This window comes from Phyllostomus hastatus, unplaced genomic scaffold (assembly GCF_019186645.2).
Source record: "Phyllostomus hastatus isolate PE091 unplaced genomic scaffold, TTU_PhHast_1.1 phas_scaffold_142, whole genome shotgun sequence".
Lineage (NCBI taxonomy): Eukaryota > Metazoa > Chordata > Mammalia > Chiroptera > Phyllostomidae > Phyllostomus > Phyllostomus hastatus.
Genome location: NW_025334010.1, coordinates 1,000,913 through 1,021,505, shown reverse-complemented (window position 1 = coordinate 1,021,505; position 20,593 = coordinate 1,000,913). Strand labels below are relative to the sequence as shown.

At 40.5% G+C, this 20,593-nt stretch overlaps 2 protein-coding genes across 2 annotated transcripts; both read right to left on the bottom strand.

The window, feature by feature from the left end:
* Nucleotides 1-2,948: 2,948 nt before the first annotated feature.
* On the bottom strand, nt 2,949-3,899 carry LOC123830952 (olfactory receptor 13-like). Its single transcript, XM_045857576.1, has one exon. The coding sequence runs from the start codon at nt 3,888-3,890 to the stop codon at nt 2,949-2,951; it is 942 nt and encodes a 313-aa protein (XP_045713532.1). The 5' UTR covers nt 3,891-3,899.
* Nucleotides 3,900-16,131: 12,232 nt separating this feature from the next.
* Nucleotides 16,132-16,584, bottom strand: LOC123831004 (olfactory receptor 2A12-like). The gene has a single exon (XM_045857638.1). It carries the CDS (start codon nt 16,582-16,584, stop codon nt 16,132-16,134), a length of 453 nt encoding a protein of 150 aa, XP_045713594.1.
* Nucleotides 16,585-20,593: the final 4,009 nt, after the last annotated feature.

Below are 20,593 nucleotides of genomic sequence, written 5' to 3'. Positions count from 1 at the left end.
GACCACTGTATAATGAAGGGGTTAACAGAACCCATCTATATGCGGAGGCTAGGGAAATTGATCCCTTATGAATTCAAAATTATGTGACTTCCTAAAAATTTAATTCCTAACAGCCTAATGTTAACCCAAAGGCTCACTCGTAACATAGTCAAATAATACCCACAAGGATAAACAAACAAACAAACCTGGAAGTGTCTTCTGGAGGGTGGGCCCATTGTAACATAGCCCTCCCCCACTAGGTGATTGTTCTAGGAACTCATCTGTATCAGTGTACCAGCTGCCATGGTTGTGAGTGGCTGGATTTGGTTGCTGTGAAAGTTTTTGGAGATTATTACAACACATCTGCCCACTGCATGATGGGTGATTTCTGAGTGCACCTGCCCACACCACACTGAGTGTGCAGCTGTTTTTGACCCACCCTCCACATTCACCCAATCTTGCCCCAAGTGAGCTTTTATTTCTTTTCCTGCATGAAAAAATTCTCAAAGGGAAACATTTTGCCTATGTGGAAGAGATGAAACCAAAGAGGCCGAAGCACTAAAAGGAATTAAAATTCATGAGTTCAAAATTTGGGGCATGGAAAAAATGTCTCAATAAGTGTACTGCATGAAATAGAGAGTAGTTTGAAGGTGATGATGTTTAAAACCATAAGAATAAATACACAATATTTTATAAATAAATTTTGGATTTGAGATCTCTTTCATATTTCTTATATTTACTATATACTGTGCTGTTACAATAACATAAGCAGTAGGCAAACGTTAAGAAAATCATGAGGAAGACAAAATACATTTGCAGTAATTATTGAAAAAATCTGCATAAAAGTGCATGTCCACCCCATGTTGTTGAAGGGTCAGCTGAGTTTAGCTCATCACTACCTCACCAATGTCCAGCTCAGTGTGAGGAACGGGGGAAATGCTGAGTAAAATGGGATAATAACAATATCGACAGCCTATCGGATGTTCAAACCAAAGCAGATCCAAATCCAGAACATTTGTGACCCAGAATTTTCCTGAGTATGTCTTCAACAGAAATGATTGCATATGGTCCCCAAGCAAGTGCATAATAACATCCATGGACTAATTCTGTGTTACAGCCAAAATTGGAGACAGCAATATATGTATTACCAGAAGTATTACGCATAAATTGTGATCGATTTTTAGAATGTAATACTATGAAACAGTTAAATTAATGAAAAAGAGGTACGTGTAGCAACCTAATGAATCTCACAAACAGTAATGAGTGAAAAAACAAAAGTAACAAACAATGCACATTTTGGGTGTAGACACATACAGATAAAAATTTTTGAAATTTTGAATTGTATTTATCCGTGTACTTTTAAATGTTATTTCTTTAGAGAACAGAGATTGCTAGGAAAGACTCTATGACTCATTTACTTCACACATTAGTTGAAATCTTGGCATTTTGCATCACGTGAGGGGCTACACTGTGTAATATTCCTGCTTTTTCTTGTATAAGAGCAAATTTCACTTTATATTATGGAGTATTTTAAGGCATACTCCATGTTTTTTAAAATGATAAATGTACCTAGGCTATGGTGTTAATAATTACAATTTATTGATCTCTTGTTAAAATTCGTGGATTCTGTTAAACATTTTGTGCATGGTACTTCCTCTCTACAAAACTGTGAGCTCACTTAATGAACTTATTTCACACGTAATAAATATAAATTCGAAACAATTTAAGCATAATGTATAAGTTTGCACATCCAGCAACTAGCAGAACTTGGTAAAATTCCCACCATTACCAAAATTCAAAATCATTGATTTTAACCTTTTTTTTTCCTGGCACTAATGTCTATCTATATAGCAGAACTTCTTACAAAATGGATGCTTTGTAAGAAAGAAATCCATATTTTTTCCTCTTTAAAAACTCTTCACACACACATACAAACAGTATTTTAAAAGTAAACATTTTCCTCTGACACAATTTAAGTATTCAGGTTTAATTTAGTATATAATTTGAGGACATTTCTGAAAACATGCTTTCCTACTACCTCTTAAAATGTGTTCTATCATTCTATAATTGTGTTGGATTTCATGTTTAACTAAAATGTTATTTAAGTCACCTCATATCTCCTACTCTAAAGAGCAAATTATTACTCATAATTTATACAACTCATATCATTGGTGAAATAGTCATCACAGCAATTACACAGTCTGCCCTTATTTGTGAGAATGTTCTAAGTTTTGCTCATTTCCCATAGGAGACAAGTGACTGAACCAATGAGAGAAAATGTGTAATTCTCCCCAGGACTCCCAACTACATCCATTCTGCCTTCTTCCTGTCATCTCCACCATCCTGGATCTCCACCTATGTTCCAAAGGCAGAGAAACACAGCGGCAGAGACAGTTTCTGTGTGTCTGTGGGTTTCAGCCTGACATCCTCCAGGGTTCTCTTCTTGTTCTTAGTTCCATCAGAGTGACACCCTTCATCCTCTTTCCCTTGAAGTCCTGGCTCATGCTCTTCCTAATTTAAGTTGTTGATGCCTCAGAACATATCACTGTCATAGACATATGCAGGAAAACAACCAAATATTTTAAATTTACACCTGATTTCTGAAGAGGACAGTTGCTAAATTTAAAATATTTCAACAATTACTACGATATCAGTCTCAACTCCTTTATTTTAAATATTCTGCCAATACCTTATTTTCTTCAATAAAATTCTCTCTACAGTCTTGATTATGGAGTCTATAAATTTATCTCCTCTTACTCAGAATATCCCTCATGACCATATTACAAGTGCTCACACCACACAGAGAGCTGATACCGGGAAGAAAAAGCAGGATGGGCTTTCTCTGCAGGTAGTCACAGGACAAGTTCAAGAACATGCAAAGGATGCCCTCGGCATAGAGCATGTCTCCATATCTTGTGCACATATCCAGTGGGGTAACTCATAGGGTGTCTTCACACGGTTATCTTTTATCAGAGGGTCTCACGAAGGTCTCCCCTTTTCAGCCTCCTTCTCAGAGCAGCGTTGACTTCTCTGTTCCTCAGACTGTAGATCAGGGGATTCAGCATGGGATTGAAAAGGCTGTGAAACAGGAGGAGGTATTTCTTCTGCTCCTGGGGGTCCCCATGTTGGGGTCCAACATACATGATCATGGCTGTGCCATAAAAGAGCCCCACCACACAGAGGTGGGAGGAGCAGGTGGAGAAAGCTTTCTGGCGCCCCTCTGCTGACTGGATCTTCAGGATGGCATGTAGAATGTGACCATAGGAGACCACAATTGCTGACACTGGTCCCACCAACACCAACACTCCCGCAGCCAAAACCAGAACCTTATTAAGGTGGGTATCTGCACAGGCGAGTTTGAGAACAGCAAGAGTTTCACAGAAAAAGTGATTCACTTTCTGGGGACCACAGAAGGGCAACATTAAGAGTAAAACCATATGTACTATGGCCAGGAGGAACCCTAAAGTCCAGCAAGACACTAACAGGATGACACAGACTCTCCAGGTCATGATGGTAGAATACCGAAGGGGCAGGCAGATGGCCACGTACCGATCATAGGACATCACCACCAGGAGAAGACATTCAGTGAGAGCAAAAATCAAGAAGAGAAAGGTCTGCGTCAGGCAGCCAGCAAAGGAGATGGGCTGGGCTGGGCTCAGGAGGTTGACCAGCATCTGGGGCACCGTGTTGCAGGCATAGGCTATGTCGACAGTGGCCAGCTGGGAGAGGAAGAAGTACATGGGGGTGTGCAGTTTGGAGTCCAGTGAGATGAGCCCCAGGATGACCCCGTTGCCCAGCAGGGTGAAGGCATAGAACACAGAGAACAGCCCAAACATGAGCACCTTCATCCTTGGGCTGAGTGGGAATCCCACTAGGAAGAACTCTGTGACAGAAGTCTGGTTGCCCCCCATTTTCCTGGGAAGGAGACAAGGGAGCTCACCAGGTCTGAGTGCCAGAGGGACATGTTTAACTTGGTAGATGTGTGTGTGTCATTGTTTCTTTCCAAGAAAACATCTTCAGTGACACTTCCATCCTGTTAGTAAGTTACTAAGTGAATACTATACACTGCAAATGACACAGGATTTTTTTTCACCTTAATAAATTAAATTCCAGTGTTCCATTACACTGTTCAGTATATCTCACTTTTATTTCAAAACATCCACCACTGTTCAAAACACATTAACACTCCTACTGTCTCCCTAACAGTGGACACTTTCCTCAGTCACACAAGTGCTTTGGAGGCTTCCTGGGGTGGAGTCCTGAACCGAAGTTCACAATGGACACCATGGGGAGGGGGCTGTGGGCCTGAGTCTGCACCCGCACGGGAGGGTGGGAAGGAGGACCAGGAGCCTGTGGGAGATCCTCCTATCAGGGGATCTCACAGATTCATGCCTTCATTAGATGTTTTATCTGTTAGCCTTGTAATTTTTACTGGCAGCATCATCTTGAATTAAGTTGAGAGCATGGCAGGCAGACTGCCACAACTTTAGCTGGATTTAAGGGAGAGAACTTTGTATTTTGACTTTTGTACCCGCAGATGTTTACTCTGATCATGCTGCTTCATGGATGGATATTACCAGTCACGCATTCATCCTTATGTGAATATTTATATTCCATTCCTGTATGTGTGGACAAACTACATGTTATGTTATAGTTACACACAGATATATATGCACACACATGCACTTGAATCCTTATTGTCATATATGTGTATATAATGTGACTATAATGTCCATATATGTGCATATTATGTGTATATAATCCTTATTGTATTATTACCCCTAAATATTTATATTCTATGCCTGTATGTGTGTGGAGAATTTATATGTTATGAATATAGTTACACACACATATACACACACACATGCACTTGAATCCTTACTATGAGCAAAACTAGCTGCTATTTTCTATGTTATTTTCTACTCTGCTTCATTAGTAAAATGCTGGTTGAATCATTTCTTGATGGGTCATGGCCTGGGATGTAAAACTACTGATGAACATTTAAGGCTACAGCTAAAGCTCTAATTATATACTCATATCCATAGAACCTTTAACATATTTTATAGCTTAACTCTAACATGAAAATATTATTCATCATGAATCTTTACTCTCTGTGGTTTATCAATCTTTACAGAAGGACTTGCATCAGGGAGGGAATTCTGAGGTTTGACTTGTAACAATTAAACCCCTGCTTCTGTTTCCTTGTCTCTCTGACTCCATGTCTTTCTTCAGTCCAGCATCCATCTGAATTTCACTAAAATAAGAATCTTACAAAAAATCATACTTGCAGTCCTATATCAATTCTCCATTTAGACTTCCTCATAAGTTAATATTTGTAAAGTTCGATAAGCAAAAGTGTGAAGGTTTCACCCTGCTTCAAAGGAAGAATGAGAGTTCACAGCAGAAACACTGGGAGATGATTTTTATCCTCGTGCAAGAAATAACATCATAACAGTTAGAATCACCTTTGGGAAGGAAACTGGTACTTTTAGAAGGACCAAGCTTTATGTCAGTGAATGCTTTAACTCAGAGATTTGGATTCCCATGTTATGGGAGAAGCTAAACAAGAAAAATGCTCAGGTCTCTTCTAACTATAAGACTCATTGGCCCTGAATGTACAAAAAGGGTTAGCCATTTTCATTTCAGCTTTGTTGCCACACTTTGGGTGAATGAAGACAGCAGTGCTATCTCTAAAATGTCCTATGATGAAGGACACAATAAACTAAAGCAGAAGGACCAGTGACTGTCATCTCATCTTCCTCCTATCTGCTGCACATAGCTAACACACAAAACAAAAATCCACAGATATTTACTAAACTTACTCAATGTTCACCCACATGTCTTGGTTGAGGACAGAAAGACAACTCCTTTGTGCTGGTGGATGGAACCAGCTCGGAGTGACAGGTCTGTTAAAAGGACTCAAAAGATGATGATTCTCATATTCAAATAACTCACCAAGTGGATTTTCATTTCCAAAAATAAAACTTTAAAGACACTCTTCTGTAACAAACTCCTTTGTGGTCAATTTGGTCCATGATTTCTTGACTATGTGACTGAGTTTCATGGGACAATGGAAACACTTTGAAGCAACTCTGGCAAACAGCTAATCTTATTTAAACAAGCAATTTTACAATAAACCTATCAAAGTAAATGATCCACACTAGGTGTCTCTAAATGACCTGGTGACTTAAAGGATCCGGTTAGCTAAGTCTGTAATTACCCAACACCTGGCACTGACAGACAATAACAATTACGTTTTCCACCTTGATTTTTCATCACTCCCTGTCTGAAATTGAATAATGAACAAAGACTGGACAATATAAGAAACTTACCACAGACTTACAGCTAAAAACAAGACCCACCTGAATGTGACTTGGGTTGAGCAAAAGCACTCTAATACAGAGAAAAGTATCTGTGAGTTGGTGTGGAAATTGCCATGTCATAAGGATCTCTTAGGAGAAAAGGTGCCCACATAAGAAGAGATGATTTATTCTTTGCTCCACTCCACCACCTCTCAATATACTGCTGAGTGTTTGGTGTAGGGAGGGAGAGGGACCCGCCAGGCACACTGCCATCAGCTCCCGTCCAGGGGAAAGGGGCTCCACAGGGACTCATCTCTGCTGTTCTCCACAGGGACACTTGTGGCAAGACGGTGGTGCTGATGATTTCTTCACTCACTGTGGGATGTGTGTTCATCTATTTACAAGCTCTAGAATGATTCCTGGGACTCCTTCACACATCACAATGACCACACCTTGCATTCACTGTGGCTCAAGAACTCAATTTCCCCACCTACTAACCCTCCAAATAGAGCAGGTGGTACACAGGGCAGCTGGGACCCCTAGGTTTTTCCCATCCTCAGTCTTGGCTGAGCTTTCTCTCACACCTGACCACAACTTGTATCCTCTGTATTTTTTCAAGTCACCACAAGGAATACAACTCATAAAGTAAGACCAGAAACCAGAGACCAGGTAGCAGGACCTGTAGAAGGGGTCAGGAGAAGGAGAAGGCATCCCAAGGGGACTTGTTAAATCCTGTTTGGTAGCGTTTAGCTGCAGTGCCTAAAGGGAAGGGAAACTCTCACCAGGAAACAGTCTCCATCCTATCACGTCCAGAGATCCTGAGTCAGGGGGGAGACATAGGTTCCCCTGGGACTCCAACTACTGCTGTGTCCTCCCCTTCCTGCAGTGGAACTGACCTCCTCTTTGACTTCTGGGCCATGCAGCTGAGACAGTCTGGTGGCGCCTTGGTGATTTAAATTTCTCTTGTACTCTCTTATCTACCTCTGTCCGTATGCTGGAATACAAAGGTGGTAGAAGATCATTTCCTAAAGTAATTTCAGTGTACAGGCCACCCTACAAGGAAACAATGGAGGGACCATTTCAACTGCCAGAGCACCACCTGCAGGAGGTCTGAGACGGGCTTCCCCCGTTAACCCCGTCCCATGAGAGGCTCATCGGTGACGGGAGTCCGGACACCACCCTCGCATGTTGCAGAGACGCGGTGCCCCCACACTGATAGTGTCATTTTAAAATCTCCACTTTTTGGTCATGTCAATTTTTATTCCCAACACTATTTCATATAGACCTTTCCCCTGTTTTTTGTCATCAGTCATATCTATTTTACTGGCATTTGTAAGAAGACTTAGGTTTATATTTTAATGATATTCAAATTTTTTTAATTTTGGGCAATAAAATTTGCTCTTAGATAAATTATATCATATCTGTATTTTCATTCTTGATCATGATATTTTCCTGAGTTAAATATTTAACTTTTTCATTTGTCTTGTTTTGTTAATAAATGTAATTTGGGTCCTAAATTGGCTTTTAATTTACCACTGTGGCTGTATATCTCAAGTCTGATACTCAGAATTTTCACCATTAACACCGTCAGTAAAACACAAGTTATGTAGAAGTGCATTTTCAGGTTTCCAAATATTTTTATTATCTTTATGCTTATTGCTAATTTATAATCACTGTAGTGTAAAATAATGAATCCTTGGGATATTGATTCTTTGAAAAGTCTGAGGACTTTTATTGCTTTGTATATAGTCACTTTGCAATTTTTGTATTAATTTTCATGTAACATATTCTCTATTTGTCAGGCATAGGATTGTTTATGTATTTACTAGGGCGAGCTTGTTAAATTTTATATTCACAGCTTGGATATCCAAATTTTTTCAGTATTATCCATTTATTTCTCAAGGCATTTTGTTAAATTCCCCACTATAAAGTGAGGTTTACAAATTTTTTCAATAGACTTCTCTGTTTTTTTCCTAATTCTATACTGTGACCATGTTGTTACAACTATACATATTAATGACTGTTATATCTTCTTTGTAGGCTATTACCTTTATTATTATCTAGTATCTCTCATTATACCAATTCTTTTTGCCTTATATAAATGTAAATACAAACAGCTGCCTCTCATTCTCTTGTTGCACCAACTAATTACAGATTTGCAGAGCACGTGTTCTTCATTGCCGTTACCCCAGCCTGTCTCTGCGATTGTGTTTTCATTGTTCTTAACAACTATATATAGCTGTGTTTTATGGGTTTAAAAGAATCAGTGAGAAAATAAGAGGATCTAATCTATTTGTACTTAATGTAAATACTGAGACATTTAGACCTCTCAGCACTTGGGTTTTCTGGGTAGCATCCTTTCCTTGGCTTTATGCTTCTCTCCTCTGACAGCTTTACAGACAGAGGCCACAGCACTGTCGGGCCTGGCTCCCACTTAGTTTTACCTCTTTCATGTTTTGCCGTCCATTGCAGCCCAAACTTCTAAGTTTCTTCAGTATTTTCCCTCAGGGTACAAGTAATACAAGATGCATACATCGACAATAACTGAATCACTCTGAAAAGCATCAGGTAACTTTAGAAATATTTTATACTAGTTTTCTGTTCTTCCACTCTTGAACCTGCTCAGACGTTTTTGTTTGCAATCATTTCTGTAAGTGTCTTAATTTCACAGTGTTTTCTCACTTCTCTTTGAATCAGACAGGAACCCACAGTGAACAGAAACCATGCTGGTGTGGTACGATAGTAGAGAGACTTTCATACAACACAAATGTTGCAAGGATACTGGGGAACTACAACAGGAAACACAGAGCTCTCAGATGAACAAGCAGAACTGAGTGAAGCTGCCATCCCTAGGGTTCAGGGGCACTCAGCAGAGGCTGGGTGATTAGAATCCAGAAGGTCAGAGGAGTTGGGGTTCAGACTCAACACTATGAGCTCAATGGGTACCCCATGGGCACTGTGGCCCCAGCAGGGAATGACAAGGCTCGGTTCTGGGATGCTGAGTACCTGAGGCTGGGCAGGGGGACTTCACTGCCACTCTCAAGAGCTGTTGAGACAAGGCTGACAAGAGCAGCAGGCAGACAGGAAGGAGGAAGGTGCTTTCCCCTGCTCCAGGCTCCCAGTCTGCTTTAGAGCTCCCTGCCTACACAACACAAGCAATTGGAAGCCATTAAAATCAATAATCTGCCCTGGCTGATGTGACTCAGCAGGATGAAGGATTGTCCCATAAACCAAAAGTTCGTGGGTTCAGTTCCTGGTCAGGGCCCATATATACATAGGTCGTGGGTTTGGTCCCAGTGGGCACACATACAGGAGGCAACCAATGGATATTTTTCACATTTATGTTTTTCTACCTCTCCCCTTCCCATTCCCTGTCTCTAAAAATTCAATAAACATGGCCTTTTGTGAGGATTAAAACTAAAAATCAATAGTCCAGATGTCCCAATTTGGTTAAGAAAAATTGTAAACTGGATATTAAATGCTGGGCTCTCAAGTTTATCAATAAAGAACAACCTCCACATCACTCAGACTGAGAGTTCATTAGGGACAGACACAAGAATTACTTAAAAACACTAACTGGAAGATGAGGTTTAGCTGTGATGCACAGAGAGGTTTGCTGATTCCTTACCTTGAAGGGAACGTGCCAGCTAGTCACAGGCAGCCCTGTGAGCCCCAGGCCTCCCTCTAAGGTCCAGTCTGCGTCACACTGACAGTGCACAGACGCAGGGGAGAACCTGTGCTGCTCCCTAACACTTGACGACCAGAGGGAAGGAGGGCTGGGCAGTGACAGCAACTCAGTAAAAGTTGGACATTTGCTCCTTTCTGATACGTGTATGCCTACAACAGACTGATAATGGGACATTCTGCATGGACTGGTTAAGGTGGCTGGATGAGATGTTGTGTGTCAGGTGCTCTCGATGTGTAGCGCACAGCACTGGGTGAGGGACTGACAAACAGGTTAGCTGTTATGACAAGAGCCCATCTGATCTTCATATTCAGTGAGCTCTGCTGCCCACAGCAGGTAAGTAAGAGTTGGGTGGCTTTTCAAAATGGTCTTTTATGCTATAGTATTTATTTAGTTTTTAAGTAGTTTTTATTGGTTATGCCATCCCAGTCTTTCCAAGTTTTCCCTCTTTATCCCCCTCCACCTGAGCACCCAACCCTCCACCATAGCCCCCCACACTTAGTTCAGGTCCATGGGTTGTACGTATAACTTCTTTGAGTCCTCTGTTTCCTATACCATTTTTATCTCTCCCTGTCTCTTTTATTCCTACTAATTATGCTTCTTCTTCCCTGTACCCTATCCTCCCTATTTTCCCCTTCTCCCTTCCCACAGAAATACCTCCATGTGATCTCCATTTCTCCAGTTCTGTTCCTGTTCTAGATCTTTGCTTAGTTTTTGTTTTCATTGTTTTTCTTTTCTTTTAGGCTCATTTGTTGATAGTTGTGTTTATTATCATTTTACTGCTCATATTTTTTATCTTCTTTTTCTTAGGTAAGTCCCTCTAATATATCATATAATACTGACTTGGTGATGATGAACTCCTTTAACTTGACCTTATCTGGGCAGCACTTTATCTGCTCCTCCATTTTAAATGAAAGCTTTGCTGGATAGAGTAATCTAGGAGGTAGGTCCTTGCATTTCATGACTTTAAACATTTCTTTCCAGCCCCTTCTTGCCTTTAAGGTTGCTTTTAAGAAATCAGCTGACAGTCTTATGGGAACTCATTTGCAGGTAACTGTCTCCTTGTCTCTTGCTGCCTCTGAGAGATTCTCTCCTTATCTTTCATCTTGGGTAATGTAATTATGAGGTGCCTTTGTGTGTGCTTCCTTGGGTCCAACTTCTTTGGCACTCTCTGGGCTTCCTGGACTTCCTGGAAGTCTATTTCCTTTGCCAGGCTGGGGAAGTTTTCCTTCATTATTTCTTCAAATAAGTTTTCAATTTCTTGGTCTTCCTCTTCTCCTTCTGGCGCCCCTATAATTTGGATGTTGGAATGTTTCAAGTTGTGCCAGAGGTTCCTAAGTCTCTCTTCATTTTTTTGAATTCTTGTTTCTTCCTTTTCTTCTGGATGGATGTTCATTTCTTTCTTTTGTTCCAAATCAGTGCTCTGAGTCCTAGTTTCATTCCTGTCACTGTTGGTTCCCTGAATATTTTGCTTTATTTCACTTTGGGTACCTTTCATTTGTTTTTCCATTTTTCGACCCAGCTCAATCAGATCTGTGAGCATTTTGATTACCAGGGCTTTGAATTCTCCATCAGGTAGGTTGGCGATCTCCTCTTCATTTAGTTCTGAGGTTATGCTTTGTTCTTTCATTTGGGTTGCATTTCTTTGTCCTGGCACACTGGTCTGCTTGTTCTGGTTGATATTTTCTTGAATTCCTTGGTTGCCAGAGTTCCCTGCACTTGGATTTTCCAGCACTTTTGGTTTTTTATTGACTTTAGGTTGGTTGTGATCCTCCTTTTGGTTGTACAAGGAAGCCAAGGTTTTCTCCATATGCTTCCATCTTGGCCGGAACTCCTTATGCTGTGGTATTTAAAATAAAGACAGATAAAATATAGCCAAAGACACTGAAATAAAGAACAGGCTGACAGTGTTCAGAGGGGAGAGGGGAGAAAATTTCAAGGGAATTTCAGGGGATAAGAGGAAGGGTTTACAGGAACACGTATAAAGAACTCATGGACAAAAACTACAGGCAGGTGGAAATGGGAGGGAGGTAGTTGAGGGCTGAGTGGGTGGGTGGGGTTGGGAGTAAAAGAAAATTGTACTTGAACAATAATTAAAATAAAATTTAAAACATGTATATAATTAGTACTTTAAAAATAAAATAAAGACATGATTTTGAGAGGTTTTTAATACCTGAACAACTTTGTATGCTAACTTTATTTCTATTTTTTAAATATCATGTACATCTAAATTTAAGCATAGCTGGAGTAATGTTTGTACTGGTTAGATTATTTCAGGTGTAAACATAGTGATCTGATATCTCCCTACCTCCCTACAGCATGAAAGCTGATTTTTAAAAGTTATAAACATTCATCATCCTACCACTCTACAACCAGTACTATGATATTTTATGTCACAGATTCCTCCATTTAGTGCCTACATATGTACCATAATTACAATTATAGAACATTTGCAATTATTAGTTCATTATTCTGTTTTAAATTTTATAACACTTTCCTATGTACATATAAAATCTCTCTGAGTATCATTTTAATGACTGTATAAACAGCTTATTGAATTAATGAGGAATAATTTGACCAATTTATCCTTGTCTCAAAATTTTATTTACAACTTTCATATTAAAGATAATTTCAGAGGGGAAAAAAAGAGGGCTACTGAGTAATCACTACTCCCCAAGAGAAGGGCACACACTGACTCCTCTGATCAAGTCCCCTGTTCACTCTCAGTGTGAGATGGAGAAAGACTCTGGAAGCAAGTGCCCACCCTCACCCCAAAGTGGGTTAGAAGGTACAGTTTATGGTAACACCCTCAGAGGCCACCTAAAGTCTGTGGGACCCATCCCCGACCACTGTGTTTGAGAAGTAGAAGGAATCAGTGAAAGTCAATCTGCCACCAAGGCAGGAGAGCCACCTACACTCTACTAGTCACCTCCAGCATCTGGTAAAATGTCCTGTGTCAGGATAAGCCTTCTCATGAGGGAAATGACACAGACCTGGACTAACCAGGGTGAGAGTGCTGCTGAAAGACACTGGAGAACATGGAAACAGTCTGTACATCTACATCATTCGCAGCCCAACACTCAAAAGTTCCTGGGGACCACACACAGCCCAAATTGTTTCTCTGAGACCCAATGCCCAGCTGTGCCCTTGGCTAGCTACTGGCTCAGCAGTTTGCCTCCAAGGTTGTAAACAGCGAGCACTGCTCCCACACTGTCTGCAGGTTTCTCCTTCTCCCCTTTCCCCTACACGCCCTGTGTTAATTTTTTTCCTTCACTCAGCCCCCTCTTTCACTCCCCAATAAGAGTCCATAATTTCCATGTGAAATATCTCTGCATCATGCAACTAGAGCTCCCTGAGATGGTCTTTAAGTGGCATGTATGATTCTAGGAGAACAGACAAGCAGTCCTATGGGTTTGCAGGATGACTTCCTTTTTTAAAATTTCAATCATTGTTCAAGTACTGTTTTCTCCCTTTTACTCCCATTCCAGCCCATCCACACATCCCTCCCTACCTCCCCCCCATTACCACCCCCCTTAGTTTTTGACCAGGTGTCCTTCATATTTGTTCCTGTAAACCCTTTCCTTTTACTGCAGCTTTTTCTTCCTTCCCAAATCTTGAGACATGCAGTTATTGAGTTTACCAATGGAGAAAGACCGTATTCAACCCTTGGGACCCACAATAGGAATAAAAATAATTTTTAAGATTATAGATATTCAATTCAATGAGCCATAAAACAAAAAATTATATCTGATCTAAAAAAAATCCATGAGTGTAACCTATGGAGAGCTTCCTTCAGAGGAAGAGGGAAGGCCTGACCTCACATCATGAGGAACCACGGCAGAACGGAGCACGTAGCTTCTCTGGATTCAGGTGGTAGCTGAGCACTTAGGCTGGGGATTCAAATGCCCCTGCAATTAGAAATGACTCTCCTCCCACAGTGCTCTCCACAGGGCACACTTCCTCAGTGTTCCTCAGGCTATAGATCAGCGGGTTCACTTTGGTGTTGGAAAGGCTGTAACCAAGGAAAGGATCTCCAGCTGCTCCTCGGGATCATGAAGTTTGGGTGCCGTGTACATGATGATTGTGCTGCAAAAGCAGAGGCAGACCATGCAGAGTGGGAGGAGCAGGTGGAGAAGGCCTTCCTTAGGCCCTCCCCAGACTGGATCCTCAGGATGGCACAGATTATCCGTGTGGAGGGCACGAGCATCACACACAGGGGCCCCACTAAGTATAAGCTCAGGGGAAGCTGACAGGTTGGTCCACGGATGCTAGTCACCTGGGTGTGTTCAGTCTAGATGGATGGCCACGGTGACCAGGAATCCAGAGCCCTGGTCAGGAGGACCTCTGATTAGCCCCTCTGGCTCTGACTCCAGGTTCACTGCTCAACCATTAGGGGATAAAGTATCTTCCAGGGTAGATCTTTCTGCAGCAAAGGTCAGCACACTTCCTTGCTCATGATGCAGCTGCATTTCCAATTTTAAATAAGTGAACATTTATGAATTCTGGCTTAGGCATCATTCCATTATGCTTTGGAGAACAGATACAATCATTGAACAAAATTTCCAAAATGGATCTAAATAGTAAAAACTAGACTCACTACTGAGTTAGCCTCATTAAAGCAAGACTCGGGAATAGAAATGAACACCTTCAAAAAAACAATACATGAGGTGCCTTTTGAAAAAGTAAGTACTGTTCATAAGCTGTCAAATCACCTGGACAAAAAACAAATCTAAAGCATGGGTCAGAAATTCCTCATACAGGACAAGAAGCACCCTGAAGGTTGAAGGTGATGAGTTCCGAGAAGAATTTACTAGGAAAGTGTGCTTCAGGAGAAAGGGCAGGATGAATAAAAGGTGCACGTTAAACACAAAATCCTATAAAGAGAAAGTTAAACTACTTTTGACCATTTCAGCCTTCTTCCACCTCGCTCCGCCAGCACCTAACATGTTGGTTTCTTGCCTGTGCCCTCCATCCCCACCACAAAAACATTGCCTCTGAGCCACAAAAATTTGAAATTATTTGGTGAGCACATGCTAGCTGCCTGGCCCTGTCCTTAATGCTATGCTCAATGAGACACACAGGTTGACATGGAGTTAGTACTCATTTGGCTTCATATTCTTTTCCAGTAAATATGTTCTCACACATTCAGTAGGAACTGTCAGGACACTGATAATAAGTAAATGCACATTTTACACAATAACCAATACATTAAGTGTCCTCAAATGGAACCTCATTCCATAATACAGTCCACTACAGTTTCCTTTGATAGGGAAATTATTCCTTATGTTCCATCTAATTCACATCAAAGAAATTTCTTCTTTTCTTAGTGTCATCTTTTCCAAGTAAATCTCCATCACATGAATAATTCTTCACCAATGAAAATAAACCAAATCTTGAATACCTTTACATCATTGGTCTATAAAATATACAACTAGTTAGAATCCCTAGTAAAAAGATGAAAACAAGGCTATGGTGTACAATTGTACCTCATTCTTTACTTACAGGGGAAGATGTTAGCATTTCATCATTAGGTACTATGTTTGCTGGGTTTTCTTTTCTCTTTCTCCATAGATCTTCTTTAGAAATGCTTATTCTTTGTTATTACTAGCATGTAAAGAATTTCATCATGAATTAATGTTAAATTTTGTCAAACACTTTATTAGATCTACTGACATGTATTTGTTAATGCAGCAAATTATGTTCATTATTTTAACATTAAACAGTTCTAGCATGCAGGGAATAAAAACTTTTTTGAAATGTAAAATTATTTTATTTTATGGATTTGTTCTACTAAAATATTCTTTAAGACATTTACATCTCTTCCATGAATAGGTTTAGGCTTATTTTCAGTTTCATACTTCATCTCAGGTTTGTTATCAATGACATAAACTGCAAGAGTAATTATTTTCTCATTTTACTACAACTCCAAAGACAAAGAGTCCTGGGTAGGTCAATGTAAAGGACTCAAAAGGTCATTCAAGATCTCCGAGTAATGAGGGCCAGCTCACACACTCAAAATACTCCCAACCATCCCTCCCAGGGACCTCCTCCTAGCCATAAGCCCCCACAGGGCCCCTTGACCTCTGAGTTCCTCAGGCTGTAGATCAGTGGCTTCAGCATGGGGTTGAAAAGCATATAAAACAATGACAGAATCTTCCTTTGTTCTTAAAGGTGAGGGAATTTGAGGACCAAGTATATGGCAATGGCGCAGCCAAAGAAAATCCCGACCACACAGAGGTGAAAGGAGCAGGTGGAGAAGGCCTTCCTGCAGCCCTCCCCAGACTGGATCCTCAGGACAGCAAAGAGGATGCGTGTGCAGGAGACCAGCACCAAGCACAGGGGCCCCACTAAAACAATCACAGAGCCCACAAAGACCACAAGTTCATGGAGCCTAGTGTCAGCACAGGCCAATCTGAACACTGGCAGGATTTGACAGAAGAAGTGGTTGATTTTCTGAAGCCCACAAAAGGGCAGCCTCAGGAGGAGAGTAATGTGGACCAGAGGCAGGAGGCAGCTAAACACCCAGGACGTAGCAGCCAGGACTGTGCACAGTCTCCAGCTCATGATGACAGAATACTGGAGGGGGTGGCAGATGGCCACATACCGATCATAGGACATAGGCGTAGGAAAGTATATTCAACATCACTAGCAGAGAGATGTAAATTATAGCCACAAAGAGATACCTCCTCACACAATTCAAAATGGCCATCATTAACAAATCCACAAATAAAAATTGCTAGCAAAGATGTGGTGAAAAGGGAACCCTACTGAACTGTTGGTGGGAATGCAAACTTGTGCAGCTCCTGTGGAAAACAGTATGGAATTACTTCAAAAAATTAAAAATGGGATTGTCTTTTGATCCAGTGCTTCCACTGCTGGGACTACACTCTGAGAAGCATGAAACACAAATTCAAAAGAACCTATGAACCCCAACATTCACAGCATTATTTGTAATAGCCAAGTGCTGGAAACAGTCTACTGTCCATCAGTAATGAGTGGATCAAACAACTGTGCATCATTTACACAACAGAATACTATGCAACAGAAAGAAAAAAACAAATTCCTACATTTCATTTCAACCTGGATGGGACTGAAGAGTATCATGCTAAGTGAAATAAGCCAGGCAGTAAAAGGCATTTACCATATGATGTCACGTACAAGGGGAACCTAATGAACAAAACACACATGAGCAAATAGAACCAGAGGCATGGAAACAAGGCACAGACTGACAGTGACAAGAGCAGAAGTGGGGGCTGATAAGCAGGAAAGGATGTAGAAGGTCAAGGTACAAGTATAAATGACCCGTGGACAAGGACACCAGGGTGGGGATTGACTGTGGGAGCAACGGGGGCAAACTGGGACAAGTGAAGTAGAAAACCAGTAAAAAAAAAAAAGATTTGAAATAACTGTAATTTATGTCAAAAATGGAAACAAAATTATAAAGAATGAAAAATAAAATATTTCAATGAAGTATAGAATCTACAACAGAACAATGATTCATTCTGAAACAGCAATATATAATGACTTCAATTAAGAAAACATCAAATACAACACATGGCTATGCCCAACAGACAGTAGGGCTAATGAACTAAAATAAAAATTAATAGAAAAGTATCAAATACAGGTATAAAATGAAAAACTGGAGTGGAGTCAGAAAGACGTCTTTGAAAGTGCTGAAAAGTGTTCTAATATATACTCAAAAAGAAAGAAAAATTAAAAGGGGAAAAAGCAACTTTTGAAGATGTTATTTGTGAGAATTTTCCAACTGTAACAAAGAATATGCTCCAACGAGCACAGAAATCTCAGCAAATCACGAGTAGGATACGTTCACACAAAACACCACAATTCTGCAATATTATAGTGACATTTCTGAAAACCAGTGATAAAATAAATATTCTCAAAACTCAGAAAGCATATTTATTTATTACCTATCAGCAACAGGAATTGCTGCTTTAGCTGTAAAAAGATACATCCTACTAGTGTCCTTTCTGCATGCGGTCCTGTTGGCAATGAAGACTTGATTTGGTTGCTTGAGCTTGTTTGCTTGTTTTATTTCTACCTTGTGTTTCTGTTTGAAAACATGTTCATTTCATCTTAATTTTGGAAGCATATTTTCCTGTATATAAACTTTTGGATTGACAGTTGTTTTTCCACCACTTCCCAGATATTGCTCTTTGACCTCTGACCTCCAAGGTTCCCACTGAGCAGTTGGAAATTACTATTACTGCTGTACCCCTCACGGTACTACAGCGGGGACCCAGTTCCATGAGGGCACCTGTACTCTAGTTCCCCGCCCTGCATGAGGGAAGGCCTGGTCTCATAGGCCATTGCCATCATTTCAACCTGGGGCCTTAGGGACTGAAAGGGACTTGAAGCCAGGTGCCGGCTGCAGATCTGCCCATCCAGTTCCTGATTCTGCCTCATTCTTGTCCTTGGAGAGTTTGACTTACTCTCTTTCAAGCCCAGTCATACATTTAAGAGTTACAGTTTTTAAAATGTTCTGTCCAGTAGTTTTAGGTGCTTTGTCCTAACATGGTTTTCAGGATGGCCACTCTGCTGTATTGCCACTGTTTCTATTCTAGAAATCCCAGAGGTAACCTACCCGGGGAGGGAGTCGGATGCCTGCTGTTTCCCCTCACAAATGAGCACTTGATGCAAACACAGCTGCACTGCAAGGATGCCAGCTCCTGTCTCAGTCCCTGCCCACACACACGAGTTATTCCTGTGACGCACGTTCCTCACCCTTGCCCCTCCCTCCCGCTCCACTTTGCGGCTTGTGTTCTGTCATGGAAAAATTATCACCCCCCTTTTCCAAATGTCTTGTCTTCTTCTTTGATGCATCTGGATTCCTATTTTCTTGGATTCTCCATTATTCCAGTCCATAGTGTTTTCTTGTCTGTACATGCTCAGATTTATAAACCTCTACTTGTTTCACACATTTTCCACTTTTAAAACTATGATGTTCAAAATTTTTGTATTTATTACATAGACAATACATAAATTACATATGTTTATTTGTTATAGAGACAATTCAACATAGATGGATTTGAAAATTCAGATAAGCACATAGAAGAAACACCTTTTCCTTATTATCACTGAGAATTTTCTCGCAACAATTGCATATTAAAGATATGGCATTAGTAATCTCCTTTTGTTCATTTAATATGAATTGTAAATATATTGCAAGCCAATAAATGTACAAAAACTGACTTTTAAGAAGATATTGTTTAATATGTACATTTCATGTAAATATGTATTTTACCTATCTCCTAACATTGGAAATCTTGGATGTTTTCAATCTTTAGTTACTACAAGCAAACAATACAGGGAGGAGTCTTTGCTCACATAATTATTTCTTTGGATAAATTCTTTCCATGGGAATTACTGGATCAAAACTAACTTGCGGTGTTCATCTCTGCTCTTATGCACCAAATTGTCCTGGGCAAGATAAGCACTGTGTGGTATTACCTATTTTCTCAAAGCTTTACCATAAAATAGAAAGAAGACTGCTAGAGAGACAACAGACTGAGAGGTGTCAGAGGAGAGGGAGTTAGGAGGCTGGGTGAAAAAGTTGAAGGGCTTAAACAAAAACAAATAAATAGATGAAAGCCACAGCCACCTACAACAGTACGGTGATTACCAGAGGGACAGAGGGGTAGGGGAGGGAGAAGAGGGTAAAGGCGGAATAAATAGTGACAGAAGGAGACGGCGCACTGCGGTGAAGACACGTTACAATACAGATGATGTATTACAGAAATGTACAGCTGAAACGTAGACAATTTTAATTTTTAAAATATTTATTTATTTATTTTTAGAAAGATAGGAAGGGAGGGAGAAAGGGAGAGAAACATCAATGTGTGGGACCCTCTGGCACACCCCTTACAGGGGAAGTGGCCTGCAACCCAGGCATGTGCCCTGACTAGGAATTGAACCAGTTACTGTTTGGTTCTCAGGCCAGCACTCAATCCACTTAGCTACATCTGCCAGGGCAGAAACCTATATAATTTTATTAATCAATTGCATCTTCTTTTTATTCTAATATTTACTATTATATTAGTCCTGATAATTCAGGAAATTATTTTTAACATATCTGAGAATGCTTACAAAGATACTTAAATTTGTATTCTAATCATGCTTGGTCTTTTCTTTTTTTTTTCATTAAACTCTTAAAACACTTTGGGAAAGAAACTAAGTTGTTAAAATACTTCATTCACAGGAGACATTCAGTTAGAAACTGGAGACTTAATAAGGATTACTGAAAGGTTCACTGGGCCAGCAGTCTTCTGTCTCAGAAAGGTCTCTTTCCTGTTCACCACTGTGAGCACATCCCCAGGTGGTCTCACAGAGCTGCTCTGCTGCTGGCGCTGGCGCTGACTTCTCTGTGTTTTTAAGGCACACCTGCTTACACTAACATGAACCAACATGCACAGTGCAGCAATAAGTGAATGACCTAGCCTGCATGACAGCATCTACTGTGGCCCCCGAATCACCATACTGACACCTTTGAGTGATCCCCTCCTCATCACTAAAAAACCGTTTTTGCAACTGATTTGGAAAATGAACATGAATTCCTCTAAACATTTCTCTTCTCCTTTTTAACATTTTTTATTGTTATTCCAGTACAGTT